This window comes from Solenopsis invicta, chromosome 10, assembly GCF_016802725.1.
Source record: "Solenopsis invicta isolate M01_SB chromosome 10, UNIL_Sinv_3.0, whole genome shotgun sequence".
NCBI lineage: Eukaryota > Metazoa > Arthropoda > Insecta > Hymenoptera > Formicidae > Solenopsis > Solenopsis invicta.
This window is the reverse complement of record NC_052673.1, coordinates 5,280,319-5,295,867: the sequence shown is the minus strand read 5'-3', so window position 1 is coordinate 5,295,867 and position 15,549 is coordinate 5,280,319. Positions and strand designations below refer to the sequence as shown.

The following is a 15,549-nucleotide window of genomic DNA, read 5'->3' as shown; positions in this document are numbered from 1 at the left end:
TCTTAATGTTTTTTTTTTTAAAATACGCGTAATTAAATTGTCCATGGAATGGACCATAATTACACCGATAGGTTACATATTGGATTTTTTATCGACAAAAAAGTGACGAAAATATTCAGTAAAAACAACACAAAATTTTTCAAACGCCGCCATTTTGTTATTTTTTATTCAATTTCAATAAAAGTGGTCCATTCCATAACCACACTCCTACTAAACAGGAAACTTTTTGGATTTTTTGTTTCAGACGATTTTTACGGCCTGTGGAAGAGTCGCCAGCGCGGTTCGTGTTTTGTGCACTGGCTCACGTTGTGTCGCGTTCTGCTCCAGGATATGCATTATATAATCTGTAGATTTTTTATAAACTTCTTCAAAGTACCATAATTATACCTGAAAAAGTTTCGAGAACCTATGTTTATTACTTTTGCCAAAAAAAATTCCTGAAAATTGCCTATTTTTTGACCCAACAAACGAGAATGGACCCTTAAATGGTCCGCCGCCTTGGCATAAGTCCCAGTATGTTAGCCCTATGCTTCTTAGCGGGTCCTTCCGCCGAAAGGGGAGTGTCCGTGGAGCCCTTCCGGCGTGCCCCTCTTTCTCCCTTGGCGTTGCTACCGGAGGGGTCACGGTGCCTGAGGAGGTCCCGCACTAAGACCTTTCTCGTTCCCGTTTGGCCCTCCTTTTCTCCGCACTAGAGCGGTTCTTCTTGCCAAGAAGACCCGCCGCTGGCGCGGAGCTTTTCTCTAAAACGGTGACGGTGGCGCCTCCGGAGCCCGGACGAGCCTCATCCGCACCCACCGCCTCCGTCTGTGTGCCGGAGCCGACGGCGGTGGCGCTTCCGGAGTCCAGATGAGCCCCGTCCGCATCCTCCTCCGCTGCCTCCGCACTGGAGGTCCCGCACTGCGAGCCCTCCAGCTCCGTTACTACGTTCTTGAGTTGGTTAAAATCCATATAAGTCCCACGAGTAGCTAGGGAACAAAAGGTCCGCCCACACAGAGCCCTGCATGCGTGGGTAAGGCTATTACTCTGGGGTGTCGCCTGGTGCCCCAGAGGCATCGTTCAAGACACTGCTCCCTCAGTGTCACGCAGCCATCGCCACGATAGCTTACAGCTTGGCTTAGGGAGCTGGTCCGCGGTAGCGGCCTTCCTGACCTCACGCCAAGTTTTACACCTGAAAGACCAGTTATAACCGCCATTAACCGGAGACACCCTAATCCCACGCAGGATTTTATCCTTGGGAGACTCGGGCCTCTCCGGCCGTTTTCCTATCCGCCACCCGGAGACGCGCCCGATAGGTAGCTCAACCCAAGGGAAGTGCACCACGGAACTATTTTGGAAAATCTCGACGCCAACCTCCGTGGGTTCTGGAAGTGGAGAAAATTCCACGTAAATCCCATCTGAGACCGGAGAAACTTTAATGTGAGGAACATTTCCTTGCAACCCACCGCCGCACAACTTAAGGCCATTACGTAGTATGATTACCTTTTAAAGGTAACACCTCAATTTTGTTAGGCGAATTGCGTTCCATCGCCTTCGCTAGCTTACAACGCCTTAAACGACACTTCCTTTGTCAGCCGGAGACGGCTTCAGCCTATCGAGAGTTTCTCACTGAGTATCGTGACCTTGGTCATATGGCTACCGCGCCATCCGACAATGTCCGCGGGAACTTCTCCCACCAATACTATCTCTCACATCATGCGGTTGTTTGAGACAACAGTGCCACAACGCGTTTACGTGTAGTTTTTAACGCGTGGTACGGCACCACGAACGGCACGTCCTTGAACGACCGTCTAATGATAGGCCCGAAACTCCAGTTCGATCTCGCTACTGTTCTCATGAGATGGCGTCAATATCGCTATGTCTACATTGCCGACATAGACAAATTCTTGTTGATGAACGCGACGTTGACTACCAAAGAATTCTGTGGCGAAATTCTCCAGAACAACCCGTTGAAGACTATTGGTTACTAACCGTCACGTACGGTACCGCGTTAGCCCCGTACCTTGCGTTCCGCGTTTTGAGACAACTGGCTCAGGATAAGGGAGCGTTATTCTTCTTTGCAGTTCTCGTACTTTTATCACAAATTTACGTCGATGATAGTGTCTTTGGCGCCGATGATAAAATTCTAGCACGCCAGACTTGCGACCAACTGATTGCTATATTAGCTAAAGGAGGCTTTTCATTGCGGAAATGGGCAAGTAACTGTGAAGAACTTTTGTCTGACATCAATTCTTCCAATCACGGCTTTGCCTGTCCAAAATCTCTACAAGATACTGAGCAACTAAATGTGTTGATTCTCGTCTGGAACCCGGTTGGGACGATGTCTTCCAATTTAACATCTCCCTCCCAACGACTTCGTTGGAAAGGTACCGATAGCGCACAGTACTATTGCACACAAGCCACTCACAACCACTCATAGCGCCTGAACAGAAGAATATCACTAGGCACCATCCGCTGTGATTGGCTGTGTGCAATAGTACTGTGCGCTATCGGTACCTTCCTGTTATTATTACCGCAAAGATATTCCTGCAGCGATTATGGTTACTGAAATGCGATTAAGATGACGAGATTCCCGATGATCATTTAATCTCTTGGAAAATTTATTTTTCTAAATTTTCTTGTCTTCACAAACTTGAAATCGCGCGTTAGACGAGGCAAGGGTCACATACTGCGCACTCTTCACTGCATGGATTTTCTGATGCATCCACCTAGGTCTATGGGGTCGTAGTGTACATCCGTACCGTTATCGTCGACGGATCCGTCGATCCGCGATTACCTTAATTGCTGCAAAGTCGAAAGTCGCTCCGCTCAAGACCTTGAGCGTTCCCCGCCTCGAATTGGCCGCTGCGCACCTGTTTTCACAATTATTTCAATTTGTTCGAATCACACTTCAATAGTCGCGCTGGCGGACTTTGTTCGTGGCGAATCGAATATCGTCAATCCAATCAACATTACCCGATGTACCGTGACGCCCCACTCACGATAATCCCGCCAACGTAGCATCCCGCGGTATTGCCCCGAACAAGCTAGCTCAACACCCGGAGTGGTGGCAGAGTGGTTGTCCAAGTGGTTGTCAATGCCTACAGCTTCATGGCCTAGCAGCGACATTCAATTCAACGTTACGACCTCTACCAATTGTTTGGAAGAGAGAAAAATTCATCTTGCTCACGCACCGCCCCTCCCCGAAATGTGGGATCTCGCCTACCGTTTTTTGGGGGTGCGCACGATTGGACACCGCACGATTGGACACCACCACTCACAGCGGCCGAAGCCTAGAGTTTTTCCGTTGGTTTGGTTAGATAAGTCAAGATGATTGGTTGGTGTCCAATCGTGCTGTGTCCAAAAGAGTGTCACCCGTTTTTGTCATGACCTAAATTATTGCAAGTGACCTCTTATCTTATTTGCTTCATGCGTGCCGCACGGCAAGTAAATCGAGCATTAGATCTAAATTCCACGAAAACAGATACAATCGGTAATCATCGTATTGATGAAATTCTAGTTGCCAAAACATTGATGCAAAACCATACAAGTGGCAATGTTTCCAAACGAATTGGCATGTCTCGCTGCTAAGCGAACCGTACCCTTTTTTTTTATAGTTGGGAAACGCCTTTATGGGTCCCCGGTTCTGTGGGGACAGGAACGCGGGGTATGTGAGACTCGTCGACCTGACTAGCCGACATACTCACTATAACCCAACTTTTTCCAGCGTCTGGGCTCGAGACGGATCACGGGATCGAGCTAAGCATGCACCGCGATCCGTCCTAGCCCAAACGGGTCCCCGCCCGGGAGCAGGAACCCCCCTCCGGAGTTAGCGGCCAAAAGCTCGACCGAAGTCGAGCCCTAGCCGCCCAAACCGGGATGCCGAGAGTGCGCCGGACCCCCCCTGGAAGAGGGCCCTATACGCACTCCCACATCTTAAGCCCCGAGACGGGTCAGCCGGGCAACTACCCCCCCGCTGATTCCGCCCGAGGCGTACCTCCTCAACAGTGGAGAGGGTAGGGCTCTCTGTCCGGTCTGGCCGGCGCTGTGAGAGTCCCCCCTTCCCACTGTTCCTTCCTGGCCGTCCCTCCTTCACTCTTCCCTGAGGAAGAGAGGAAAAGGGAAATGCGGCCGCGCCATTGAAGGTTGACCTCGGCGGCGACCACACCGTCGCCGCCAGAACACTGGCGCTCTTTGATTCGGGCAGGGAGAGGGCGACGACTCACCCTCCTCCCGCCTGCTACTCGCACGTGTTTATTCCGTTAAGGGAGAGGAGGTGGTCCCTGCTGATGTTGTTGCAGGAACCTTCTGCGCCTCCCCCTCCCCTTCGCCTCCTCTCTGGTGGCGCATCGGGAGCTTTCTCCCGCGCCCGCCCCGTTGCCTCCTTCCGCGACATGACAGTGTCGCAGAAGGAGGCCACCGCCGCCCATTCGTCGGCACTGGCGAGCATCCGCCCCAGCACCGTTGGGAAGTCGAGACCGGCCCCTATCCTGTCGGCGAGGGCACGGCGCTCGATAGCCCAAGCCGGGCATACCTCCAAGGTATGTTGCGCCGTGTCCCTCGCCTCTGGGCAGTGGTGGCACTTTGTGGTGGCCTCCCGCCCAGCCTTCTCGTGCAGGTACTCTCCAAAAGCACCCATGCCCGGAGAGCACCTGCGTCAGGCGGAACGAGAGACCCCCGTGCCCCCTGCCCACCCATTCCTCAAGAACGGGATCAATGGCCTCGACCCTTAAGCCAGCCCTGGCATGGGGCAGACGCTCCTGCCAGTGCCTTATTGTATCTCGGCGGGCCTGGCTCCGCCGAGCCTCTACCATCTCGGGTGTGGCGGGCTCGCCCCCGCGGGCAAGCTCTTCCCTCCACTCGTAGGTGTTTGCGAGAGAGCACGCCACGTACACCCACGGAGGCGAGCCCGCCAGCAAACACACCGCCTCCCAGGAGATGGTGCGGTACGCGCCCGAGACCCTGATGGCCATTTTGCGTTGCTCCCTTTGGAGCAACCTTACGTTGCTATTATTGGCCACCAAGGCCCCACACCACACGGGCGCCCCGTACATGGCTATCGACCGCACCACCCTCATGTAGAGGCGGCGCACCTTCTCGGATGGACCGCGCAGGTTGGACATTAGCCGACTGAAACTGGAAACAGCGGCGCCCAACTTGGCGGCCATCCACTCAAAGTGGGGTTGGAACCCCCACTTAGAGTCGAGGATCAGTCCCAGATACTTCATCTGGGATTTCACCTCGACTCTAGTGCCCTCAATTAGAAGGCTCCTAAAATTAGGGCCCTTTTCCCCTCGCCCCCTGAGCCAGAGCACCTCGGTCTTGCTCAGGGCGACTCTGAGGCCCAGGCGGCGGATTCTCCTAAGCATGATGCCGAGCCCGTCCCTCGCGGTGCGTCTCGCCTCGCCCCATGTGGTACCCGAGACGACGACCAGGGTGTCGTCGGCATAACAAACCAACGACACCCCCGAAGGGAGGCGGTGATCCAGGGCACGGTCGCTAGGGAGGAGGGTCGCCCCCTCTCTGTGTTAGCGCCGTCGCTCTCCTCCTCCTCCCTAATTGTGGGAAGGGAGGGGGCGACGGCAGCTGATCGCCCGCACCCCCGCCGCCTTTTGGCTGACGGGCCACTGCGGCCTGAGGGGCGGGCCTTCTTCTTCGGGGCGGCCGGGGGAGCCAAGGTGGGTCATGGCCCCCGTCCCCGCCCCCCTGTCTCCGTTGTTTTCGCCGGGGGGCATGCGTCCCCCCGGCCTCCTCTCCCTGATGGTTTTGGCCTCTTCCTTCTGCCGCATTACTTGCTCGCAGAAGAAGGAGACCGCGACCCAAGCGCTCTCCCTGCGGACCATCTGGCTAATGATGGCCCGCAGGGAGAGAGATCGTCGCCGATTTCTCTTCTTAGGACTCCGCGCAGCTCCTCCCACGCTGGACAGTGTTCCAGCGTGTGCTGCGCGGAGTCCCTTTCGGCGTCGCAATGGTGGCACTGCGTTGTCGGCTTCTTCCTTATTCTGCACAGGTACTCACCGAAGCAGCCATGCCCGGTGAGCACCTGTGTCGTCCGGTAGGACAAGCCGCCCCAAGGGCGGCCCACCCATTCGTCCAAGTGGGGTAGGACGGCCTCCAAGATCCGAGATCCCGCCGCCGGCGGGTCATTGGCGAGACTCTCCCGCCAAGACCTCATGGCCCGCCGGCGAGCCCTTTCTCGCAATAGCGCGGCGACCCTGGGGGTAACCACTCCTCCCTGCAGGCGGACGGCCTTAGTCCTGGCATATGACCATGCCAGGGCGTCGGCCGTGAATTCCGCCGGGGGGAGCCCCGCCAGTACTAAGGTCGCCGCGCTAGGGGCGGTGCGATAGACGCACACGATCCTCCGCGCCAGCCGCCGCTACACGGCGTGCAGCACGTCTCTTATGCGGCGGCTGGCCAACGCCTCGCAAAACCAGACCGGAGCACCGTACAAGGCCCCGGCCATGGCCGCGTAGGCGTATGCGCGCCTCGCACCTACTCCCGGACCTCGGAGGTTGGGCATCAACCCCAGAAGGGCACCCGTCATTTTGCCCAATCGCTGGGCCAATTTGTCGAAGTGCTCGACAAAGGCCCAACGACCGTCCAATTGCAACCCCACGTATTTGAGGGTTACCCCCACTTGGACTTGGATGTTGTCCACCCGGACGAAGGCCCGGGGCGGTACCCGGGAAGAGCCATTATGGAAAAAAATGGCTTCCGTCTTCTCCACCCTCAAGCCCAGGCTCTTGATGGAGCCGACGACACAGTTCACCGCCCAATTGCCCATGGCAATCGCCATCACCTAGGAGGCTCCCCGGGCTACCACGAACGTGTCGTCGGCGTAACCAACGACGTGGCAGCCAGGGGGAAGGGCCACACGGAGTACTTTGTCATATGCGGCGTTCCAAAGCAGGGGGCCCAGCACGGACCCCTGCGGGACACCGCACGACATGTCCCTCCGCTGCTGGAGTCCGGTTTTATCCCGGAACTCCAGCACCCTGTCTTGGAAGTAGTCCCGAATGGCGACGAGGTAGGGCGGCAGGCGAAAGTGTTCGCTAAGCGCCGCCCAACCTCGCCCCACGGAATGCTATTGAAGGCGTTGGCGATATCCAAGGATATCGCCAACGCCACCTTCCCGTCCCCCGTGATGGATTCCGAGAGGGCTCGGACTTGTCTGACAGCGTCGATAGTCGATCTCGCCTTTCGGAACCCGTATTGTGCGGGGGACAATTCGGGACAATTCGGGACCGTACCGGGACATATGCTGGATGATGCGGTTGGCGATGATTCGCTCGAAAATCTTACCCGCATCATCCAGCATGCATAGGGGCCTATAAGCGGAGGGACTCTCCGTTGGCTTGCCTTCCTTTTTAAGGAGGACAAGCCGGGCCCTCTTCCACCTCCTGGGAAAAATACCTTCACGGAGGCACTTCGTGTAGAGGCCACGAAGTGCCTCCCCTATTATCGAAGACGCCCGGGCCCAGACCTTGGCGTATATCCTGCCCGGGCGCCTTCGCTCTCCTACCTCTTATGCGGGCGAAGACCGCGACCATCTCGTGGCTGGACACCTCCAGTTTCTCGGTCCATGCCGGGGAGGGTCGGTCTTCTCCGGAATGTTCCTCCCCCTGGTGGGGAACAGTGTGTCCACCACCGTTCCGAGGAACTGGGTGTCCAGCGTCTCCGAGACTGGAGGCGCCCATGGGTCGCAGTCCAGCTCGGAGAGGAGTTCCTTCCATGCCGCGGCCTTCGCCCGCGCGATGGCGGTCCTCAGGGCTTTTCTGGCTTCCCTGAGTACCGCCTCGGCGTTGTTCAGCTCTTCCTCCATGCCCCGCCGCTTGGCGCGCGTGTGAGCCCGCCTGGCGGCCACCGTAGCCCGCCTCAGTTCGGCGAGCTCGGCGGACCACCAGTAGGCGGCACGACGCGCCATTGGTCTGCTGCGGGGCATGGAGGCGTCGCAAGCGCGCGACATCATCGCGCAAAGGCGCTCCGCCTCCTCCTCGGCTCCGAGGTCAGCTCCTCCCTCCGGCCAAGTGGAGGCAAGGAGACTGACCTCGAAGGCTTCAGGGTCGAGTTTCCTCAGGACCCATCGATTCCTGTCCCGGGTGCGGCGGCGTTGCTCTCGCACCTCCGTGGGGGGGAGACCAGCTCCATGGAGATTAGCCTATGCTCGGACGTCTCTCCGAGGGAGCCGGTCTCCACTGTCCATCCTCAGACCCTGCTAAGGGCCCCGGGGGAGGCCCATGTCACGTCGACAATGGACTCTCCCCCGGCCCCCACGTAGGTGCTGATCTGGCCCCGGTTCAAAAGGACCAGGCCGAGCCCCGCCGCAAACTCTAGGGCGAGGCGGCCCCTGATGTCTGTGCGGGGAGAGCCCTAAGCCACAGCGTGGGCATTGAGGTCTCCCCCCACTACAACAGGTCTTGGAGAGCGACCGAGTATGTCGCTCTCCATGCCATCTAAGGCCGCCTCGTACTCCCCCCTGGTTAGGCTAGGGGGGAGGTAACACCCCAGGACATCGATGGGTCCATACTCGACCATGACGAAGCCCTCGCCAGCCGATATAGGAATCATCGGCGGAGCGCCCGGCACATGATGGCTGACCATCGCCACCTTCCCCGAGGGGTCTCCAATCCAGTTGGGGTTGCCCTCGGGTATCCTATAAAGATCGGCGACGATGGCCAGCCCGCCACCCCTCTCCGCCAGGCACTGCGCAAACATATCCTGCGCAGCCCTGGCGTGGTTGAGGTTGGCCTGGAGGGGCCTAGGAGGCATTGTTGGCTTGCTCTCGAGGCTCCTCCACCTCCTTCATCTGTACACAGTTTCCAACTGTCTCTTTCTCTCTTACTCTCCTCTCCCTTTGTGGGAGAGGAGACTCTGTCCCAGGGGCCGCGGCTTGAGGTGGGGCCGGCATTGTGCTCGGTCCCGCTTCTCCGCGGCCCCTGGTGTTCAGGGGTGCCTTTGACCCTTTATTGGCCAGGCACCCCTTCGCACCTATCCGGTGCTCCGCGGGCTTGCCCGCGTCCTTACACATCGGGCAGCCCGCCTTTTCTTTACAGGCATTGGCCAGATGGGCCAATACCTCCGCATTTATAGCAGCAGCTGGATCTGTCGACCCGGCTGCTGCACTGGGCCTGGACATGCCCAGAGGCCAAGCACCTATGGCACTGCAGCCCACGTGAGGGGAGTAATGCCACACGGCAGCTTGACCACCCCACTATAAGCCGGGGAGTGGCCAGGACTGCCTTGGCGGCCTTCACAGAACAGCGCACCCAGCAGGTGCCCAGCCCGTTGGGAACCCTGCGGATCTCCCCCACCTTTATGTCGTGGGGAGAGCATCCGCCATTGGTTCCCAGGACCTCGGCCACCTCATTTGAGGTGACCGAGTCGTCCAGACCCGTAATTCTAAGCTCGACCGTCGAAGACGGTCGAGCCACCTTAACGTCGTCTCTGCCGCCTAGGGCCCCTCTTATGCCCTCGGCGAGAGCGTCCGCTTTGGTGCCGTTGTCGGCGCCCCTAACCTCAAAGATGAGGGAGCCGGTAACGGCCCTGCGGGAGCGCAGGTCCTCGATCCCGAGGGAGGAAAGATTAACTTTCTCCCTCGCTGTCCTAAGGACCTGCGCGTACGATCCCGGGTCGGCACAAGTTATAGTTACGGCCGCCGTGGTCGGCGGCCGGATCTTAAGTATCTTGGCCAGCCCGCGAGTATTGGCTCCCGCCGAGGGTGGGCCCCCGAATCCTCCTTGACCTTCTTTTCGCCCTCCCTTTTTCTTCTTCTCTTAGAGGAGGAGGAAGATGTCGTTTGGGGGGGGGTTCTTAGGGGGAGGGAGTCTTGCCGTGCTGTTGTTGGCAGCCTAGGCGACCTTCTTCTTTGCCCTTCGTCCTATGACTTGGGTCCACAGCTCCAGGACGGAGGGCGCGGTTGGTCTAGCCGCGGAGGGACTGTTGTTGGTCCCGCTGGTAGTCGCACCGGTTCTGCCCAGGGCTGTGGTTCCGATGCGGGGGATGTTATCCCCCGCCGTGGTCTTCTTCTTTTTCTTTCTCTTCTTCTGCGTGGTACTCTGTCTTGCGACCTTATTGGCAGGGAGAGCACCTAGTTCGCGGAGGACGGCCGGGAAGACCCTGATTATGGCCTCGCGGAGGCCGTCCTCCGTTATTACCTTCTTTTTCCTCCCTTCCTCCCCCTCCGTCTGTCCCGCCCCCACCGCAGGGCGTGAGGGAGGGGGGAGGGGCGGGGCCAACCCTCACGTCCGCCGCGTTTGATAGGGGGTTCAGCTGTTTGCGAACCCCCCTGAGCGGAGGACGGTAATATGGCTCCTTCAACTTTTTCACGCTGACAATCACCGGCTGTCGGGTGATTGCAGCGTCGCTAGTCGCTCCAACGGGGGGGTCTCTCCGTCCTCGCGTCCGGAACTGTCGGACGCGGCGGGTCGGGGATCTCCCCCGTCAGAGCGTCCACCACCTCTGTGTCGAGGTCCAGGTCTGTCTGGACCTCGACATCGGTGTTCCTGTCCCTTAGTGTGGAGGCATTTTTCTCCTCCAGCAGCGCGACCCCTGACCCGTAGCTGCCCCAGCTCGGCCTCCAATTTGTGTTTTTCAGAGGCCCACCTCGCCCTAGCCTTGTCCAGGGCCGCGCTGTCTTCTCTACGCTGACGCTCCTCGGCTCCCTCCTCCTGCCTGGCCAAAATTGTGGCCAGGCCGGCAGTCAGCTCGGTGTATGCCAGCCAGAGGTCTTTGCGGATTGGTCCCTGTATATTAGTGGACCTCTCCACAGACTTGGCCAGCATACCCAGCCCCTGTGTCATCACGGCAGCCACTGCTGCAGTCGGCTGCCGTTCTAGTTCCTCGGCGCGCTCGAGGGCCTCATTGTTCGCCCTCGTGGCGCGCTCCGAGGTGGGCCTAATCTCGGGATCCAAAATGGCCCTATGATTCCGTTTGATCTTTCTCGCTCTCTCCGCCTCAGCTTTTTGGGCCAGGGCCTCCGCTGTAAATTTCCCCTCGTGAGAGAGGTCTTTAGCGGGTCTCCCGCGCCCCTTTTTAGGGCGACCCTTTTCCGAGTCAGAGGAGGGCAGAATTGTGTTCTTTGCCGTCCTCCGTCTCGACCTTTTCCTGGTATGCTCCCAGGGCCCGGCTCCCTGCTCCGGAAGGGGTGACACTCTTTTGGACACAGCACGATTGAACACCAACCAATCATCTTGACTTATCTAACCAAACCAACGGAAAAACTCTAGGTATCAGCCGCTGTGAGTGGTGGTGTCCAATCGTGCGGTGTCCAATCGTGCGTACCCCCTCCGGAAGCATGCTGCACGCATTCCCGGAGCCCCCCAGTCACGGACCAGGGCAGGACACCCGGAGAGGTTTTAGTGGATATGTCCCCGCCGACACGTCATCGGCGGGGAAGAGCCCCACATAACCACCAGGCCTCCCCCGGGGCCTGGGGTATGCGATAATGCATTTCCTCTCCGTTAACAAACAAAAAAAAAGAAAAGGGGCCCGGCTCCCTCGGCCTCGACGTCCATGAATACGTCTTCGTCCGAGGGCAGCGGGGTCACGGAACCGGCCGACAGTGAGGCTTCACCCCTCCTCACTCCAGATGGTCCCGGCTCAGTCCCTGGCCCGGTGTTTACCGGGTCGGCACTGCAGCTATCGTGCTTCCTGCCCTTGCTGCAGACCGGACCCGGTTCAGTGGCCATCTCTCGCTCCTTTTTCACAAGGGGCGGGAACTCCCGTGTTTTGTACGGGGGGGGGAGGTACCTGCTTTTTGTTGTTGTACCTAGCATCCTGTGCATCGGTCGGGCTGAATAATTCCAGCCCTCCGGCACCGGTGCTGGGTCCACATTTATACTTTGAAGGGTCTCTCCCTTCGGCGGGTGAGACGTCACCCTTAAGATCTGGGAGGGATGAAGAAGTTTTCATCCCTCCCAGGCCACCACGCGAGCGGACGCTCGCCTCCACGTCACCCCTGGAAAGGGTGACTGTCGGCACTTTAGATTGTGATGAAGAAGAGTTCATTATTAAAGAAGATCCCACTTCCCGTGACGGCTGCACCGACGGGCGTATCTCTCACTCCGCCCCAATACGCGTATTGAGGAGGAGTGCCCCGGGTACTCCCGAGGGGTCGGCTTATGGCGCGGGCACCGGGAATGTATCATCCGGTGCACTGGCTTCCAGCCCCTTACACACCCATACGGAGGAGCCATGAAGGGCTCGCCCCGCATGGGCTTTCAGGGGTCCCCCGCCTCCAACAGCGGGGGCACCGTCACGGGTGGCGCCACCCGGGGGGCCCCACGGACGGGTCGGGTAACGGAAGCGACGCCCCTTCCGCACCCTAACCGCCGTGGCGACCAGCACGTCTACCCAGGGGGGTGACAACTCCCCTGGGGGGACAAGACTCCGGCACAGCACCCGCTTCGGAAGGGACGCCGTCGCGGAATGCCGAGCCAGCCAACACAGCTCCAGGCCTCGCCTCAGAATACTTCCCAGCGGCCCTGGGGCCAGTCCAGCCCGTAACCTCGGGGAGAGTTTCCCGCAAGGAACGCGCTGGACCGTCCTCCACCGCTCCGACCCTGCCCCGGAATAATTCCGGGCGGCCCGGAGACGGCCCAGACCGCTGGGTCCGGTACACTGGGGTCCCAGCGGCCCGTCTCGTCCGATTGGGGGCGGTGTGGAGCTCCGTTCCGGGACGAATCCCTTCACAGAAACTCCTCGCCGCTGTCCACACACGCCCCCGGCCCTGCCTCGGAGAAGTCCGAGCGGCCCGAGGGCCGCCCCGACCCGATGCATCGGGGAGAGTTTCCCACGATGCACGCGCCGGGACACCCCGCCGCTCCGACCCTGCCCTGGAATACGTCCAGGCGGCCCGGAGACGGCCCAGCCCGGCGGGTTCGGTAACACCGAGGTCCCGCCGGCTCGTCCTACCCTTGAGGAGCCAGCTCTCCCCGTGCCAGGACGCGAGCCGTGAAAACGACACCGTCTCCAGACACAGGGATCACCAGCCCCTCCTTCTCTAGTGCCCGCCGCGCCAAGACGCTTTGGGCACTGCAACTGCCTTTTGGAGGAAGACAGGTGCCTTCCCGGTGACCTCTTAGACCCTCCATCTCTCCTTGCCCGAAGGCGACTCGAGGAAGAGGGCAGCCTCCTCACCACGTCAAGGTGGGTCACCATCGAGGGGGCTGCGGCACCCCCCTGCTGACCACTCTACGCATGGTGACGCCGTCTCGGTCCCTGCAGAGGTCTGCACGGTCACCGAGGTAGGCCCCGATTACCTCCTCTAGATAGGGAGGAACCCCCTTTCTCCGGAGGCCCTCCCTGATCTTACTCCAAGGCAGGGTGTTGAAGGCGTTGGCGATATCTAAACTTATCGCCAGCACCACCCTGCCCCGGCCCACTGCGCGATCGACCAGGAATCTCAACCGTTGGATTGCCCCAACGGTCGATCTCCCCGGCCCGAAAGCCAAACTGGGTGTACTCCAGATCGGGGCCCACCGTCGACATGTGCGTTACGAGGCGAGACGCTATGACCCTCTCAAATAGTTTACCCACCTCACCTATGAGGCATATAGGCCGGTAGGCAGAGGGGTCATCCGCGGGCTTTTCCTGTTTGGGGATCAGGACGAGCCCGGCTTCTTTCCATTCTTTGGGGAACCGCCCGAACTGCAGGCACCTGTGGAAAAGGTGCTTGAGGCGGTCCCCCAGGACGCTAAGGGCAATGGCCCACACGCGCCTCGGTACCCCATCGGGACCGGGGGCAGCGTCCTTCCTCCTCATGCGTTTCACGGCCCTGGCCAGTTCCTCCTCGGTGACCCTGAGGTCTTCCGACCACCGAGTGCGTTCCCTGACCAGAGCCGGGTCCTCTCGGGGGCGGGCCTCTTCTTCCGGGTCCGGGAAGAGAGCGGCAACCACCTCTCTAAGGAACCCCGGATCGAGCGACTCCGTTGTAGGGGGCGCCGCCTGTCGAAGCTTGTTTCTGACAAGGCGATACGGGCGCCCCTACGGATCCCCGTCCAGGGTTTCCAGCAACTCCCCTCAGTCTTTGTCCTTGGACTCGGCAATGGCCGTCTGGAGGGCCTTCCTCGCGGCCCGGTATACCTGATAGAGCCGGGCCGCTTCTTCCTCCGCCCTTCTTCTCCGACGGTACCTCGTGTACTGGTGACGCGCGGAGTTGCACTCCTGCCTAAGAGACGCGATCTCCGGCGTCCAGCAGTACACGGCCTTCTTTTTCAGAGGCCCGCCCAAACGTCGCCGGGGCATGGCGGTGTCGCAGATCTGCGACAACGCCTCCCGAAACTAAGCCGCCTCCTCCTCCACGTCGCCCTCCTCAGGGGGAACTTCTCAGGACTTGGCGATGGCAGCGGTCATCGCCAAGTCCCGATCTAGATGTTTCAGAGACCATCGCGGGGAGGGGGCACCCTCTGGCCTCTCGGGCCGGGCGCAGGGTTCTCTTACCGGACTCGGTAAGGAGACCTCCATCACTATGTACCGGTGGTCGGATAGGGTCTCCTCATCCGAGACCGACCATTCGGTGATTTCGCCGTGCGCCTTAGGGGAGCCCATCGTTATGTCCACGATGGAGCTCCCTCGGGCCGCCACACAGGTAGGGACCGACCCCCTATTGACCACGTGGAGGTCCAGTGCGGCGGCCCAGTCCCCCAACAACTCGCCCATAGTGTCCGTGACTGGGCCAGCCCAGTCGACGGACCTCGCGTTAAAGTCGCCCGCCACCAGCACCCAACCTGGCTGCAGGCGGCGGACGACTTCCTCGACCTCCTCGATTTGTGTCTCAAATTCTTCGGGCGAGATGTTGGGGGAGATATAAACCCCCACGATGGCCCTGCTTCCCCATCGGCAGGCGACGTATCCCTCGCCCCTCGATAGAGGGACGAGGGAGGAGGCGGCGCTACCTCCTTTGCTGACAATCGCGACCAGCCCCGCCGTGTCGCCCCGCCACCTGTTGTCGGCAGAGGAGACGGCATAGGGCTCGGCCACATAGGGCTCGGCCACGATTGCCACCTCGATGTTCCACTCCGCCATAGTCTGGAATAGAAGATCTTGTGCCCTGGCGGAGTGGTTCACATTGGTCTGGAGAAGGCGATGGCAAGACATTATAGGTCCATCTCCATCGCCTCCTCCAGGCTACATCCTTCCTCTTCTCTCTCTAGAACGCTGGACCCCGGCTGGGGGTTCACTACGGCCTTATGCTGTTCCTTGTTGAGGGGAACGCCCCTTGAAGGTTTTTCCATCGCTGAGGACTTAGGCCCGCTGTTTGTTTGATTTGCAGTGCCGCCCCCGCTACCGCCCTGCACTCTTCGCTCAGGCGGGGGTTTGCATGATGGCCCCCCCAGCCTGTGACTTGCCGATAGACCTAGGTCCGCGCATAGTGGGCACCTGATGGTCTCTTCCTGGCAGCGGCTGGCTAGGTGCCCCTCGCCACCGCACCGGTAACATCGACCACTTCTGTCAACCGGCGAATCGCAGCCGCCGATCGTGTGGCCAGTTTTCAGGCACCGATAGCATGGGCCTGGCTCTCAGGACCTCCACCCTGGCAATGACCCAGCCAACGCGTATCTTGCCTGTCTC

The 15,549-nt window shown here is 59.6% G+C and overlaps 1 protein-coding gene across 1 annotated transcript; it reads right to left on the bottom strand.

Moving 5' to 3' along the window:
• Positions 1 to 14,304: 14,304 nt before the first annotated feature.
• On the bottom strand, positions 14,305 to 15,086 carry LOC120358759. The gene has a single exon (XM_039454012.1). The coding sequence runs from the start codon at positions 15,073 to 15,075 to the stop codon at positions 14,305 to 14,307; it is 771 nt and encodes a 256-aa protein (XP_039309946.1). The 5' UTR covers positions 15,076 to 15,086.
• Between the last annotated feature and the right edge of the window lie 463 nt (positions 15,087 to 15,549).